Source organism: Camelina sativa, chromosome 17 (assembly GCF_000633955.1).
Source record: "Camelina sativa cultivar DH55 chromosome 17, Cs, whole genome shotgun sequence".
NCBI lineage: Eukaryota > Viridiplantae > Streptophyta > Magnoliopsida > Brassicales > Brassicaceae > Camelina > Camelina sativa.
In genome coordinates, this window is record NC_025701.1 from 13,137,611 (window position 1) to 13,153,390 (window position 15,780).

The 15,780-nt window shown below is 31.7% G+C and overlaps 1 protein-coding gene, 1 long non-coding RNA gene and 1 pseudogene across 2 annotated transcripts; all 3 read right to left on the reverse strand.

The window, feature by feature from the left end:
* Nucleotides 1,717-3,451, reverse strand: LOC104756994 (putative caffeoyl-CoA O-methyltransferase At1g67980). The gene is made up of 5 exons (XM_010479682.2): nt 3,340-3,451; nt 3,014-3,099; nt 2,500-2,644; nt 2,281-2,409; nt 1,717-2,152 (listed from the first exon to the last, which is right to left on the reverse strand). Exons 1-5 carry the CDS (start codon nt 3,394-3,396, stop codon nt 1,859-1,861), a joined length of 711 nt encoding a protein of 236 aa, XP_010477984.1. The 5' UTR covers nt 3,397-3,451; the 3' UTR covers nt 1,717-1,858.
* Nucleotides 5,146-6,214, reverse strand: LOC104756995 (annotated as a pseudogene).
* LOC104756996 lies at nt 8,435-9,710 on the reverse strand. The gene is made up of 3 exons (XR_002036229.1): nt 9,535-9,710; nt 9,220-9,340; nt 8,435-8,824 (listed from the first exon to the last, which is right to left on the reverse strand). It is a non-coding gene; the product is annotated as an uncharacterized LOC104756996 (long non-coding RNA).

The window sequence follows — 15,780 nt, forward strand, 5'->3', positions numbered from 1 at the left end:
GTTATATTCAAATTTGAGAGGATTGGTAATTTTCTTACTGATTGAGTGAATAGTAATATTTTTATTCATTTTGTATGAAGTAAAAATTGATTTTGGAGATAGAAGTATGTTTGAGTTATTCTAAAAATATTAAAATAATTAATTGAAATGAATTTAAACAAATTATTATGTCATTTTAAGAATGGTCTTCAATTAATATTTTTAATATTTTTAGTTTATCATTTTAAAAAATTAAAAATATAATCATTTACATATCATATCATATTTGACAACAAGAGAACAAGTTGTAACGGTTCATAAAATATATAAAAATATGACTGTAAGTTTAAGAAGAGAAGACACGACTGCATATTGTATTTATTCATTTTTTAGAAATTAAAAAATATTTTACGAAAAATTACGATGAAAATACACAGATAAAATGTTACATTGAAAAGATGTGTACGAAATGTTATGACGAATAAAAGCGAACGAAATAACACAACTGCAATGTAATCTCATGGAAGTTAATCGTAAAAATTTGTTTAATTTGATGTGTGTAGCATCGTTAATTATATATTTAATCATATGTGAAGGTAAGATTATTTTTAAAGAATATTTTTCAATAAAGATATATAAAATGTTTCAAAAATTTGTATGTTTTTGAAATTTTTATTAAATTGTTTAGAAATCCCAATAGTTTAATAAATAAATTTAAATAAAGAAAATTTGTAACGAATATTTTACTAAAATGAGATCCTCCGCGATATCGCGTGGACTCCATACCCAGTATTTTTAATAATATTGTATATTAATTTTTAGAAATTATATAGGGTTGTGAGATTTTCTTTTCTAGTTAGTAAAAATAAAATCTTGGTGGTATTCAGTTGATATGATTTGATTAATGAAATCCAAAACTTGTCTCTTTGTCTTTTTCTTCTTTGTTTTCCGTATACATTGCGACAGTTTAACGATCTCGATTCGAAAAATCAACGTCAAAACTAATATATCATTTATCAACGTGCCCACACTACAAAAATTAATTTAAGTTGTTCTACATTTTACCATACGAGATCTAGGAGGTTAAAGAAAAGTATACAATGCATCTCTTTCTCTTAAGACATACAGTATCTTACTAATAGTAATAAATAAATAATAATAAAAATAGCATTCTTTTTCCTTTTGTTAGGAGAAAACTAGCAAATCTAGAAAAAAAAAGGAACATGTTTAATTTGGTGGTCAGTTTCAACCACGAGGATAACATATTTTATAGGTAGACAAGATGAGGATTGTGACCCAACGTGGTGTGGTCAATGATACTGTTGAAGAGAACAATATATTCATAGCAATAATGGAGTATAGAAGTTTAGTGTTTGTAAACCAATTTCGACGTGGAAATGTAAAATATTACATTGTTAAAACAGACAATATGATTATGTGAAACAAAAAAGCCTACGCTATATGCAAATTAAAGCAGGAATACGTACGAATTCAATTATAACTTATGTTACTGTGTGTAAGTAAATATATATTTGCATACAGTAGTATATATGGATTTAATAATCACACAAAGAGCGTAGTACGTCGAGTAACAAACAAATAAGGAATTAGTACGTATTCCTACTTAGATTGTGTACGAAGTACCATCACCACCTTATTTGTTTGTGTACCTCTAATTCCTTATATGTTTGTTACTCCGCTCTTTGTTTGCATATTGGGTTTTCTGAGATATATATATGTGATTTAAATAAATGCATGCACTCATATATATAAAAACTGCAAGTCTGCAACGTAAGGTACTGATCAAATCACATCACAAGAATCACTGGACGATTCACAAACTAAGAACAGTTGGTATTTTGATGAGTCTCATAATCAATCATGCAAGGCGTCTACAGAGAGTGACACCATCACCAATAGAGACTTGAGAGAGCTCGATGCGAGGATCAGCAGCAAGCCGCTTGTTCAATTCCATAATGGCTGTTCTGTTCTCCCTCATATGCTCTGGCACGCTTTCTTCTTTCTCCTCTGCCACAAACCCAAACCACAGTGTGTTATCAAACGCTATGATTCCTCCTACCTTCACTAGCTTCATTAGTCTCTCGTGCATGTTGGGATAGTTTGGTTTATCAGCGTCAATAAATGCGAAATCAAACTCCGGTTTTGGATTCTCCTATGCCCCATCATCATGCATAAACCAATGTCATCAGATTAAGAGAATATGCCAAAAGAGAAGAAAAAAAATGGGTGATATATAATAAAAAAATAAAAAATGACTGCTAATAATAATGGATTACGTACGGTCAACAACTTGTCTAAAGCCTGAAGAACATCCGATTGGATGAAATTGATCTTGTGATCAACACCTGCGTTCTTGATGAACTCTAGACCCACCTCGTAAGCTTCTTTGTCGATGTCTATTGCAGTAATCTGTGAGAGTCATAGATGTTAGCTAGCTAGCTCCTATCATTTTTGCTTATTTGATTTTGAGTAAATCAAGGAGTACTGTTGGGTACATACATGTCCATCATGAGGCAATGCAAGAGCCGTTGTGAGCAACGAATAACCCGTGAAAACACCAAGCTCTATCGTCTTTTTGGCATTCATTATCTTTAGAAGCATCGATAGGAAATGCCCTTCGTCAACCGGTACCTCCATCTCGCTTCTATGCATACAAACAAAAATCATTTTTTTCATTAATTATTAGTATAATCCTAATAAATGATTCGATTAATATAATATTCTATCAGTCTTAGCAATGAAACTGCGGTTTGGGGCACAACAACTCGAGCACCAACCACTAAGCTAGTAAGTCTAGTCAAAATTTATAAATGTTAATTTTTTAAAAGTTCATAAGAAGAAACAAAATCAATTTATTTATGCGAGTGGGATACAAGGTACATACACATATTTAGGATTTAAGGTTGTAAAACTTGCAATTATTGTTAGAAAGTTTAAGAGTATGATCGTATAAACTCTTGCAAAATATCAGCTCAAGTCAACTTATGATTATAGAGGTTGCAGCCAGACTTACAAATTGCCATACTTGTGGACCGTAGCTTCTCGTAATTTCTTGAGTTGTTCATGCTCTCTTGGATAAGCCGTCGTTTCAAATATATACTGTCTCACGTACATAATCACAAGTTTTGATTCACAACCACAACCGTATAAATAGAATATATGTATTGGTACGGATTTAGCATTCACGGAAAATATTAATCGTTAAACGATAATAAAGCTTCATCTCATCGGACAAACTAAGTAAACTTTAATTGTGCAGATCAAACAAGACTGTGGGTGGGATCCGAACAAAAAAGAAAACAAGTAGGGAGAAAAATATATAGAAAGTGATTAAAAGACCTTTTTGAGAGCCTCGCTCTTGAGAATCCCTTTGGGCGGAAGCAGCTTCTCCTCCATAGCTCTCTGCCTCTCTCGAGATGCCTTAAGAAATGCTTTTTAACGCACATGAGTATATGACCACCATCTTATATATGTCTCTTTTACTCTTTAGACAATCATTAAAGTTAGTGGCCTAGTAATTATCAACAGTTCGACTACTGTATATCGAATAAGCATATATCTTTGGAACTATTTTCATTTATCTTTTTGCATCTTTGGTGTATTTTATTTTTTAAGTATATTATACTTTAATTTAAAACGTTTTTGTGTGATCTATATATTCGATTTTTTAATTCCAGCTTACTATTCAAGCTGCTACAATATCAGTAATCATACAAAACATTTTAGACAACACCTATTGTCATCTCTTATATATCGCCAGCTAATTTATCTTGATGATCTTTATCATCGCACACTAGCTACTGTTATTTTTTATTGCCGGTCGAGAGTTATAATGCTTTCATTGGCTTAGGTTTATTATTTATGTATCTCCCATTCAAACTCATCAACTATATATTTTCTTATAAAAACAAAGTATTTTTTCACGGAAAAAGGCACTTAGTTAATAATGAACGAGAATCAAACTTTTTCTAATCAAAGAGAATCGTTTGCTCCAAATTGTACATCATTATTATTTCACCAAATTACTTAATTATAAAAACAGAAGAATAGTTCATTTTGTACTCTTTTAAGACATTACTTAAAAGAACAAATAAAGAGTATCAATATTGCTTTTGTTAGGTGAAAAATAGCAGATATAGATGATTGGGTACTGGCCATTATCACAGTGATTCAACGGCTGTGGAGCGTCAATAGCTGTATAGCACTGTTGAATAGAGAAAAAAAAGGCAATATTGGAGGATCTATAATGTTTGTGTTTTACCAGCCAGCCGACTTCCACGAAGAAATGTGAAAACTGTGGAAAAAAAAAACCAAAGCATGGAAACAGTAAAAAGCATATGATTGAGGTTTTATTCTAGCCTTCGAGGTCTTGAAATTTCATCATCTGAGCTCACATGACTAATAAAATAGTCTCACGTCTATACTTTAATTTTCTCATAGCATGATCAAAATCTTGAATCTCAGTATCTCTCTATAGGGACAATGACATAAGTAAAACTCGAAGAAGAGTTACAAAATATGTACTCCTTAAAAAAATCACAAAGCCAAAACAAACTGGTGAGAACATTTAGTATTTTGATGAGTCTCTTCTGAATCATACAAGGCGTCGTAGGCAGAGAGTGACGATGGAGAACTTGATTGAGAGAGCTCGATACGAGGATCAAAAGCGAGCCACTTGTCAGTCTAACTCTATATTATACTAAGAAATCGCATGGGCTAATTTAGAGAAATCCATTAACAAATATGCCCATTATAACTAAGCCCAGATGACGGAATGATAGAACTAGGGTTTAGTCACAACGACTCAGCCACCCTCTCTTCCAGTGTATGTAGCCATATAAATAGCATAGTCATGAGATTGTAGTAACCTAGCTATCAATCACTCAGTTTTAGTCGGTTTTGTTTTAAACTTGGTCTTTTAGTTTCTGTATTGAATTTTTTTCACACGCAGTGATTCTTTTATCGTTCTTCTTTTTTTTTTTTTTTTTTTTTNTTAATTAAGAAATTGCCAGCGATGATGATCAAATCATAACTTTCGTTCTTCCGAGATTTTAAATCATGCGGAGAAATTATGGAGACCTGAACTGAGCTTTAATTTGAGGCTATTTCTTCTTAATTATCTTTGTTTTCGTACGTATATATATATATTTTTTAATTACTCATAAGTTGCTGATTAATTTCTTGGAATTAACGCATATTGCATAAGGGTTGTGTGGTCCAACACTTGACCAAAATAGAGCTTAACCGGATAAACAAACCGGAGATGGTTTTAAACAGTACTTATTGAAAACAAGAAAATATTGCGATAGATAAAAAGATAGAGATTGATGGGCTGTGATCTAGTCTTGTCACAGTATTTTTAATGACTCGATCGTAATTAATCATACAAGGCGCCTGCAGAGAGTGACACCATCGCCAATGGAGACTTGAGAGAGCTCGATGCGAGGATCAGCAGCAAGCCGCTTGTTCAATTCCATAATGGCTGTTCTCTCCTCCCTCATATTCTCTGGCACGCTTTCTTCCTCCTCTGCCACAAACCCCACTCACAGTGTGTTATCAAACGCTATGATTCCTCCTACCTTCACCAGCTTCATTAGTCTATCGTACATGTTGCCATAGTTTAGTTTATCAGCATCAACAAATGCGAAATCAAACTCCGGTTTTGGATTCTCCTGATGGTTTCCATCATCATACGGTTTACGTACATACATACATACATAAAGGAAAACAAATAATCAGGGAAGTGCGTACGTAAGAAACATGATTGATGATGTAAAGGATCACGTACGTTTAACATCTTGTCTAAGGCCTGAACAGCATCAGATTGGATGAAAGTGATCTTGTGATCAACACCTGCCTTCTTGATGAACTCTAGACCCATCTCGTAATTATCTTTATCAATATCTATTCCAGTAACCTGTATATCCAAAGAGTTGATAGATGTTAGCTCTGATTATTATTTTCGCTTATTTGATTTCGAGGAAATTAATTAAGGAAGACGACGACTGTGCATAGTAATAGTATACATACATGCCCATCCTCAGGCAACGCAAGAGCTGTCGTGAGCAGTGAGTAACCCGTGAAAACACCGAGCTCTAGTGTCTTCTTGGCATTCGTTATCTTTATAAGCATTGATAGGAAATGCCCCTCATCAACGGGTACCTCCATCACGCTCCTGTGTATATATATATAAACACAAAAAACATTTCATTATCTAAAATCCTTGAATTGGTTCGATTTTTTCATTATTTTTTTTTTCATTATATAAACACGCTCTCATTTTTGGGTTTCTAATTTTGATATTTTATATAATTAATATATTTTATATAATTAATATATTATATAACTCAGAGAGTAAATCCCCAAATTTATGGAGGGGTCCGAGACTAATCTCTCTGAGGGAAGGGCATCTTATGGGTAGGGTCCCCCGGTTATGCAAATGGGCCGTAAGCAATGGGCCCATACCCATGTGGCCAAAGGGATAAAGCTGAGCAATTCTTGCGCTTAGGGAGAATCGATCCCTGGTCTAGACCAACAGGACGACTCTTCCATCAATGCTAGAACCACTAGCCCACCACCTCGTGGTTAAAAGAACTTTATTGTTCACGTTCCTCATTTAGTAATCTTACCAAATCACACAGGTCTCTCGCGTAATCCTCCACTTACACTCTCATCTCTATTCCACCAAATTAAATCACCCGAATATCTCAATGTCTTTAATTACTTGATTTCTACTTTGGCTGTATTTCTTACTCACTTTAAAGTAGGAAATGCTCAATTTCTTGTCTGTTCCATCAAGTGTGTTTGGTTAAGAGCTCTTTTGTAATTGAAACCATTTTTTCTTTTGGTATATAGTTTAACATTAAAACCGAAAAAAAAATCCACTTTTTTAACGGGCCTTACGTCCTCTCACTAGGCCCGTGAGCTCATCCAAATCTGACGGCCGGTTTGCTATGTCCAGAAGGTTTTAAAGACTTGTTCACCGTACCTACAAATCACTACATGATTTTTCTATGTGTTTTGTCCTCACTCGCGTAGTTCCGACAATCATTTTCCGAAAGGTCACCATCCTGAAACTAATCCAGCTCAAGCACGCTTAACTCTGGAGTTTTCTCATAATTACTAACTGAAAAGATAAGTGGCACTTTGATAATATAAATGGTCAAATCAATTTTTTTAAACTATTCTTTCCTGTCTTTCTTATACCAAACATAAATGTCACATGTCTTTCTTGGACCACGTATAAATGTTTTAATCTTCAGTAAAAGTAATAAGAATAAAAAAAAAAGGAGAATGATTGAAATAAATACGCATAAACATATGGTCCTACATGCTTTAAATGGAGAGATGTAGTTGCTAAAATTTGTGGTAAAGGGTACAAAGAAACAAAAAATCAGAGCAGTGTACTTAATAAAATTGTGTGGTAAACAGAAAACAGAGCAAACACTCTCTGAACACATCTCTATATCGTCCGCACATCTCACAGATCATTACAAATGTTATCAGAATGATTATTAAGAATGTTACTTACCCTTTCACATTCAACCAGAGTTGGTATCACAAGAGATAAAATACAAGAGATAAAAAGTAAGTTAGACCAATCCATGATTTTCTTCTATCTATTAATTGCTAACAACAAGAAACCACGTAATATGGTGTGAGAGACCAAATTATATATGCAAAGATGTAAAAAAGCAAACCTCTAGGTATGTTTAGAGAGCTTAGAGCAAGTTTATTAGGGGGTTTATATAAGGGGAGTTCTTAAATTTTTTATGAATTAATTGTGTACTGTTTGGAATATAAGAACCTATGATCTCTTAGATAAAATTTTTTCTTTTATTGGTAGGTTCTTATTTTGGGTCTCTTATTTTTGAAAATATTGTTTTTAAATTTTAAAAATATTAAATAGAATAGAAGTGGTATAAATGTGTAAACATTTAAGATTTTATAAAATTAGAAAATATTGCATTTTAATTAATTTTCAAACATACAAAACATAATAAAAACATTAATACATATTATAACAGAAGTGCAATTTATAAATGGAGAGAATGATTAATTTTAATACTGATTTGCTCCAAATTTTGCCCAAATATTCTAAACCAAATGGCAAGCACAGAGATTGATCGTTTTGTTTCATAAGTAAATGTAGGAAAGTATATAGATGGAACATCATACTACAACTAAACCAATCGTAAACCATCTGGGAGTTGTTGATCATGAGAGGAGTCTTGAGATATTAACTACAAATAAATGATAGTTTCTTTTTTTTTTTGGTGAGAATAAATGATAGTTTCTTAGGAATGGAATGAGGATTTGCGTATATATATAGGAAGACACAAATTCTTTAGACAAATTTAAAACTTCTATACAGTTAGCAATTATATGTTGTAGAATGAGATTTGATCCTTTGGTAAAGAAATTGTTCAACGACTAAAAAATAAATGTCCTACGTATAGGTGTAGTGTCATTGAGCTTAAAGTTAGATAAACAAAATGATAATTAATCACGTGATTAATATTTGATTCTACATTAATATATAAGTTTACATATCATATATCATGCAACAATCACCCTATCGGTGTTATCGTTTTTGCTCCGCTGATCTTTGCACTCTTCCTCGTCCATAGTGTCGCATAGATCACTCCCTCTAGTCTCTGGCAATCCCACCGCAAACAACCCCATCAAACCTATAGCAAGACCGAACAATCCAAATGACCAAAGCCCGTTTTTCCGACCAGCTGCTACCATGATAGGGCTGAAAACCCCTCCAAGCACCAACGCCTGCCAACTGTAACGCCCCGTGGTTCCCGATTCTCATATTCTGTAACGCAAACATAAACAGTTCTTTGATTCTGATCAATCCGATCATGAAAGCACCAATTGAAAGAGATCAACTATAAACAGTCACAGGATCAAATATCTTATTCTCCAAACATACGAATCAAACATACGAACCAAACATACTAATTCAACTGAAAACAAACACACAAACTCAAGAGTCACAGAATTAAAAAGATGGGATCTTAAGCAACGGTTCATTATGTTCTATCACTAAAACATCAAGTTCTAATGCTTCATCCATAAATCAACACAGTAGAGAGTGAGTCACTTAACTAATGCAGTAATCAAATCTAAACACATACATCAAGTAACTCATGAACATCACCAACACAATCACGGAACAAAATTAGACAAAGAACAAGAAAAAATGAAAACCTGGTTTGCAGAAAACAGAGAGGACAAGCCTCAACGACCCGAACAATAGTTTTGATAAGCTTAGCAGCTTCTCTCTCACTGTAATGACCTCTCTTGACGATCCTATCAAACAACTCACCACCTTCACACAAGCATTACAAAAACTTACATAAGCATTACGGTCAGGAATCAAATCAAATGATCAATTTGGAACACATGCACAACAAAAACACTAATTTTCCAACAAACTTCAAATAACCCTCAATTCCGATCCAAATAAAAAAACCCTAATCATAAAACAATTTCCGATTCAAACAATTCTACTAAGAAACTTACCTTTCTGATTCCAATTGATTCAACCTCTCTACCGATTTAATCGACTCCTGTTATCAAATTCATCGTTTCCAATTGATTCAAGCTTCTGATTCCAAATTCATCGTTTGTCTCGTCGATGAAATCGCAACCGAGAGAGAGAGAGTCACACGAAAAAGAAATTAATCGAGGAGGAAATGTTTTTTTTTCTCTTTTGTTTTATTATTTTAACCAATAGAATTGGGACACGTAGCGCCTCTTAAACATATATTCGGTCTCTTATATAAGGGGAGATCTTCCCATTTTTTCCATTTCTGATTTATTTTTTTCTTCTTTTTAGTTAGAACTCCCCTTAAATTCTCTTAAATCCCTCCGATAAACAAGGCCTTAGGAGCCCCCGATTGAAGGCTAACAAGGCCATCTCCTTGGCTATTGCTTGGCTGGCTCGGAACCTGAGAAATTGAACAAAATCAAAATCATCAGGATTAGCGAGCACACTAGTAACCAACATATCACATCAGGTGAAACTTAAAAAAAAACTAATACTGTTATAACCTCTGTGGTTGATTCGGTAGGAGGAGGATATGCATGAATTTAGAAATATCAAGTAAAATAACCCACTTTGATTCTGAATTTAGGATTTTTAAGATAAGTGAAATCAATGGTCTTCAATTCATTTTATATATTAATTCTATTAGAATCATTTTACGATTTAAATCCCCGATTTCACTAACATTTTCTTTGAAAAAAAATGCAAATTTAATGCAAGTGCATTTAATTCTATAAGTTTCCCAAAAATATTTTTGATCAAAAAGTTGTCGCAAAAATATTAGTATAGACTAGACTATGACCCGCGATCCACCGCGGGGTAAGTTTTTTAAAAAAATTTTTTGTTAATGTAGTATTTTAATACTAATTTTGCTAATATATTATTTTATTAATTTTAGTGATTTAATATATAAACCGTGGTATACCGTACAATAATTTTTGTTTACTACAATCTTAATTAAATCAATTTGATTCGACATATTTTATATTGGTGTTGTTAAAACATTAAAATGAGGATTTAATCCGTATTGAAATATCATATTAATGATAGTCTATTTTTTACTATTATCAATTCAATCTTGTAATGTCATATAACCCGTCATGTAGTATAACTCGTTTGTATAATTTTGAAAATTTAATATGTTTAAATATTTACAGATTTAAACTTTTTATTAAGTTTAGATATATCAGTTATAAATTATAAACTTCTTAAAAATTTATAATTTACTATATACAGTAAAATTACTATATATGTATGTTGAACACACACTTTTTATATCAATTGAGTAATATATGTTTGTTTAAAAAAATTCAAATCATAATATATACAGGAAAATACATTTTTATTAACTTTATGGTTTATATGATGATTCACTACATTTAAATTTTAAATCAAAAAGAGATGATAGGAGAATAATTTTTTTAATCTAGAATAAATCTTCTAAATATCTACATTAATTATAGAACATTATATATGGATATTTAAAATATTTTAATTGTGTTTGGTTATAAGGACAATAGAGAAAGTTAACTAAACTTGTTTAGATATGAATATAAGCATTAAATAGCATTCAATGTAAAAAAATTTTAAAAATACTTTTGAAGAAAAACTGCTATAAAAATACTAGTATAGATTATGTTATTGAGCAAAACTAGAAAATTCTTCGTTCAAAATGGTACTAGGCAAATTTTGCCAACTCACCAAAAACAGATCTTATGAAATAGGGGCCGATTTATTTAAAGTTGTAACTTGTAAATATGGATTTGCCTAGCTTGGTCCCAAACGCAAAGGACCCAAAGTGTCGGTCATACTAAATTTATAGGTTTATAGAATATGTTAGTTTATAAGTATAGGTATTTTACATTAGCAATAGAATCAATGAATATATATATGCAAACGCAACTTAACTATTTTATGTAAACATACTGGAATGATGCTTATACAGAGTTATAGTAACTCATCCGAGATCATATATGATATATATATAATGAAACATATGAAGAACTAGAATAAGTTGAAGTACTATATGACAAATATGAAACAATACAGAATGGGAGATTTAATTACTAGGTACTAACCCGCAGAAAATCGCGGGCTGAGCCTTTTTCTGATAAAGATTTGTAATCATTTATTTAGTTATTATATTATTTATAATGGTTTGTGACTAAAAATTCGATTTGCTTCTATTAATATTTTTAGATTTTAAAAATGTTTATTGAAAACATGTCAATAAAACATTTGTTGTAATGAATAAAACTGTTTAAATCTTTGTCAATTAAACACAATTCTTGCTATAGTTGTGAAGTAAGTAAAAATATATAAATGACATGTAAAAAGGGCATTAAATATAGGCAGTGAAGGTTCTGAAAAAACTCTTTAAAAACAATGATTTTTTTTTCTGTGGCTTCCCTTTCTTGTCTGTAATAAACACCTTCAAGCATTTTAAATCTCAACTTAGTTTTATTTTTCTAAAAAAACTGTGGCTAAAAAATAATATAACTTTTAAAAGTAGATAAGATACTATATCTATATCTTTTATCTTTTATTTATTAATTTTTACAATCTAATCCGTTAAACGGAACTGTTATATATTTTACGATTAGATTTTTGATAAAAATTTTAACCCGTGTTGGAAAAGTTTTTGATAAAATTTGTGGTTATATAGATTTTATTCGATTAGATTTTTAAAATCTTAGCTGTTAATTTTTTTAAGTATGAGTTAGTTTTGATTCTAAAAGTTTTTTTTTAATTTTCTACAATTTCTTTTATGTGTCCCCAATTTTTGTTTGTAATTAATTAATTATATTTATTTAATTAATTAACCTTAATCAAGTTTTTCTAATGGTTATTGAATGTAATTTTTTACACATTTTAAGGTCAGTTTCATATTTGTACTTCTCAATTAATATAGTAGGATACATTTTAGGTAATATTACCAGAATCTACAAAAAAAATTTATTACTAGAATATTTCGGATATTTTCAAAATACTCAGCGTGCCCTTGTTTTATGTTACCAGAAAAAACGTAATTACAAAAATATCATTGTCACGTCAGACGTCACGTCATAAATCGCTGATGTGTATTAAATAATTCAGCCATAACGTGTAATGAGGTTGAGTTATGGGTACATTGCGGCTGATTTATGAAAAAACATTTGAGTAAGAGCGGACGGCTGACTTAGAGCATAACTCAGCCAAGCGTTACGGCTGACTTATTAAAATCTGGCTGAGTTATGCGCTCTAACTCAACTGTCCTTACGGTTGAGTTTTCATCTGATGGTTGAGTTGTCAAAATTTTGGCTGAGTTATCACTATGACACGGCTGAATTAACTTTTTCCGGGTGGCTGAGTTATGAAAAACGGCTGACTTATGAGATGTAGTTACGGCTGAGTTATGGTTAAAAACTATAACTCAGCCATGATAGGCTGACTTATCGTACAACTCGGCCATTTCACGGCTGACTTAGTAGCAAAAGATTAATTACTTGAATATTATTCCGTTACGGTTGACTTATTAAACGATACAGCTGAGTTACATATTTTCAGTTAATGAAGCGGCTGAATTTGGCTGCCATTTTTTTACTTTTTAATTACTGTAATGTTATTCATGTTGTGACTGAGTTATAATTTGTTTGATGGCTGAGTTATATTTAGGCTGAGTTATAATTTGTTTGATGGCTGATTTGCCACGTCAGACGCATCATCCATGTCAGCATTCCATGTCATTATCTTTCTTCTCCGGATACGAAACGTCGTTCCTTCGACTCTTGTTCTTACATGGTTTTTACCTTCTTCTTGACCTTGTTCTTCTACTTCTTCTTCACCTTCTTCTTCACCTTGTTCTTCTACTTATTCTTCACCTTGTTCTTCATTTTCTTTCATGGATTCAGTTCTGGTACTAGCTGTTTCCGGTAATTGGGTAAAGAAACACAAATATGTATTTAACACCGACGATAGAGGGTGTATAGTTGTGCAGATAGATGGAGGCACAACACAGGACAAGCTTGTGGAGCTTGTTCTTGAAAACTACGGATTGGACGCGTTGGCTAAACGCATGCTCTCGATGTAAACAAGTTGGGCACAATGCGAAAACTTGTATGATGCAGTATTATTGTAATACATTTGTTTTATTTTGTGCAATAACTCAGGCATCAAGTATTATAACTCAGCCGTCATATTAATCGACGAGACATTTCGTTTTCCGCTTTCAGATTATTCCTTGTGATAACTCAGCCACAAAATATTATAACTCAACCGCAATATGAATCGACGAAACCTTTCGTTTTCCCGTAAATACTATAACTCAGCCGTTAAGTAATATAAATCAACTGTTTGCTTTCAGGTTATTTCTTATGATAACTCAGCCACAAAACATTATAACTCAGCCGTCATATGAATCGACGAGACCTTTCGTCTTCCTGTAAATACTATAACTCAGCTGTTAAATTTTTTTTTTGGGTTGTGACGTGGAAACTTGAAAATGATGTGTATTTTAATTTGCTGATGTGTATTTTTTTTATTTTTTTAATCAAAATCTAAAAACTAAACCCAAGGGGTAAATTGTAATTACACCCAGTACACTAAACATTTGAGCAATTTTTAGAAGATTGTTAGATATGAAGAATAAATTAATTTTTGGATAACATTTAAATTCTTTTAAAGATGCAAGTGTCAATTTGGCATATTGAGAGCACAGTGGGAGCTAGGAGGTAGGTTCAGCTCGAGAAAAAGTAAACAAATATGAGATCGGACGGAAAATTGTTGGAACATGATCATATAATGAGAGGATCTAGCTAGTGACTGCCCGGATAAATCGAAGAGTTTGGAATGGAGATAACACTATAGAAGAGGATATAAACTTTCTTATTAGGGTAAGCCATTTTAGTTTGAGAAAAAAAAAGTGAGGTTAATTTTATTGAACAAAAAATATTATATATTGTGGATTTCGCAGGTGAGTGTACAAAAGAAATACATTAGTTGTCGTTTTGTAAGTAAGCTAAGTAGATTATGAATTGTTTAGAGGCAAATCACTATGGGTGATGATGTTGCATAACACTGATCAAACAATCTTGTAACTTACTTGGGTTGGTGAAACCCTTAAATGGCTACACCCACTTGCTATACTGATAAGCTACAAGTTGCTATCAATGGAAGTAAAGGAAAACGCACGAAGATACCTAACGCAAATTTGTGGACTATGTTTCAGGATATGTTTCACGTGGTATATTTATCATCAAGTCAAATTATTAGTAGTTTCAAAAACAATATAAATTTCAAGTAAAAAAAAAGAAATCCGAAATGCCAAATAATTACAATTAACTAATTAGTAAAACTTCTATAAATTAATAAGATCGAGACCATGGAATTTTATTAATTTACAGATGTTTTATTTCATTTTCATAGATTTGAAAAATTTCTATTACAAAATAAAATACTTTTGTTATCATTTACATTTTTAAAGAATTTTTTTAATTTATAATCTTGTCTATCGTAATAGGATAAATGTCAATTATTTACTAGATTATCTAGTTAAAAATGATAAATGTTAGAAGTTTAGAGTTTAGAAGAAATTGCTACTGCTATTCTTTCATGGTAATGATGAGGTTGAAGAAAATATTCGATACCTTTAAAACCAATTATATGTAAAGAAATAATTATTGCATCTAGAACTTTCTATAATTTTTGGATGATATTTAAGAAGACACCAACTAAAAAGATTACAGATAAGCTCCAATAAGAATGCAAATTCAAGAATAGACAAACAAAATAAAGTCATTATCACTAGATTTTCTTACATATATATATATATATATATTAGTTTATTTGATTATTAATTTATAATATTGATGATACTATAATTTTACATAGGATTTTTTAAAAAAAATATTATCTTACAATTTTATCGAAATATGTCATTTTTACTAAATATTACTTTAGACCGGAAGAATTTATTAGTTTAAAGAGTTCTATCCTATCCCTTTTTAAAAGTAAAAATAAAAAACAAAAAAATCTACTAAAAGAAATCATGGGCTGGTTTAGAAAGATCCAATAACAAAGGCCCATTATATACTCAAAGAGAGAGAGCTAGGGTTTTTTAGTCACCCAGGACTCCTCCTACTCAGCCTCCCTCTTCTAATGTAGCCAGCCATATAAATAGCGTAGTGAATGAGACCGTAAGGGCATATTTATAGGGGGATCATGTGGGGGTGATCTTAGATGAG

Bases quoted from the DNA above. Each gene is read 5' to 3' on its own strand.
- LOC104756994 (XM_010479682.2), bottom strand. From the start codon at position 3,396: ATGGAGGAGAAGCTGCTTCCGCCCAAAGGGATTCTCAAGAGCGAGGCT. The intron at 3,100-3,339 runs GTCTTTTAATCA...TACGTGAGACAG, and splicing joins AGAGCGAGGCTCTCAAAAAG to TATATATTTGAAACGACGGC. The intron at 2,410-2,499 runs GTATGTACCCAA...TGACTCTCACAG, and splicing joins CATTGCCTCATGATGGACAT to ATTACTGCAATAGACATCGA.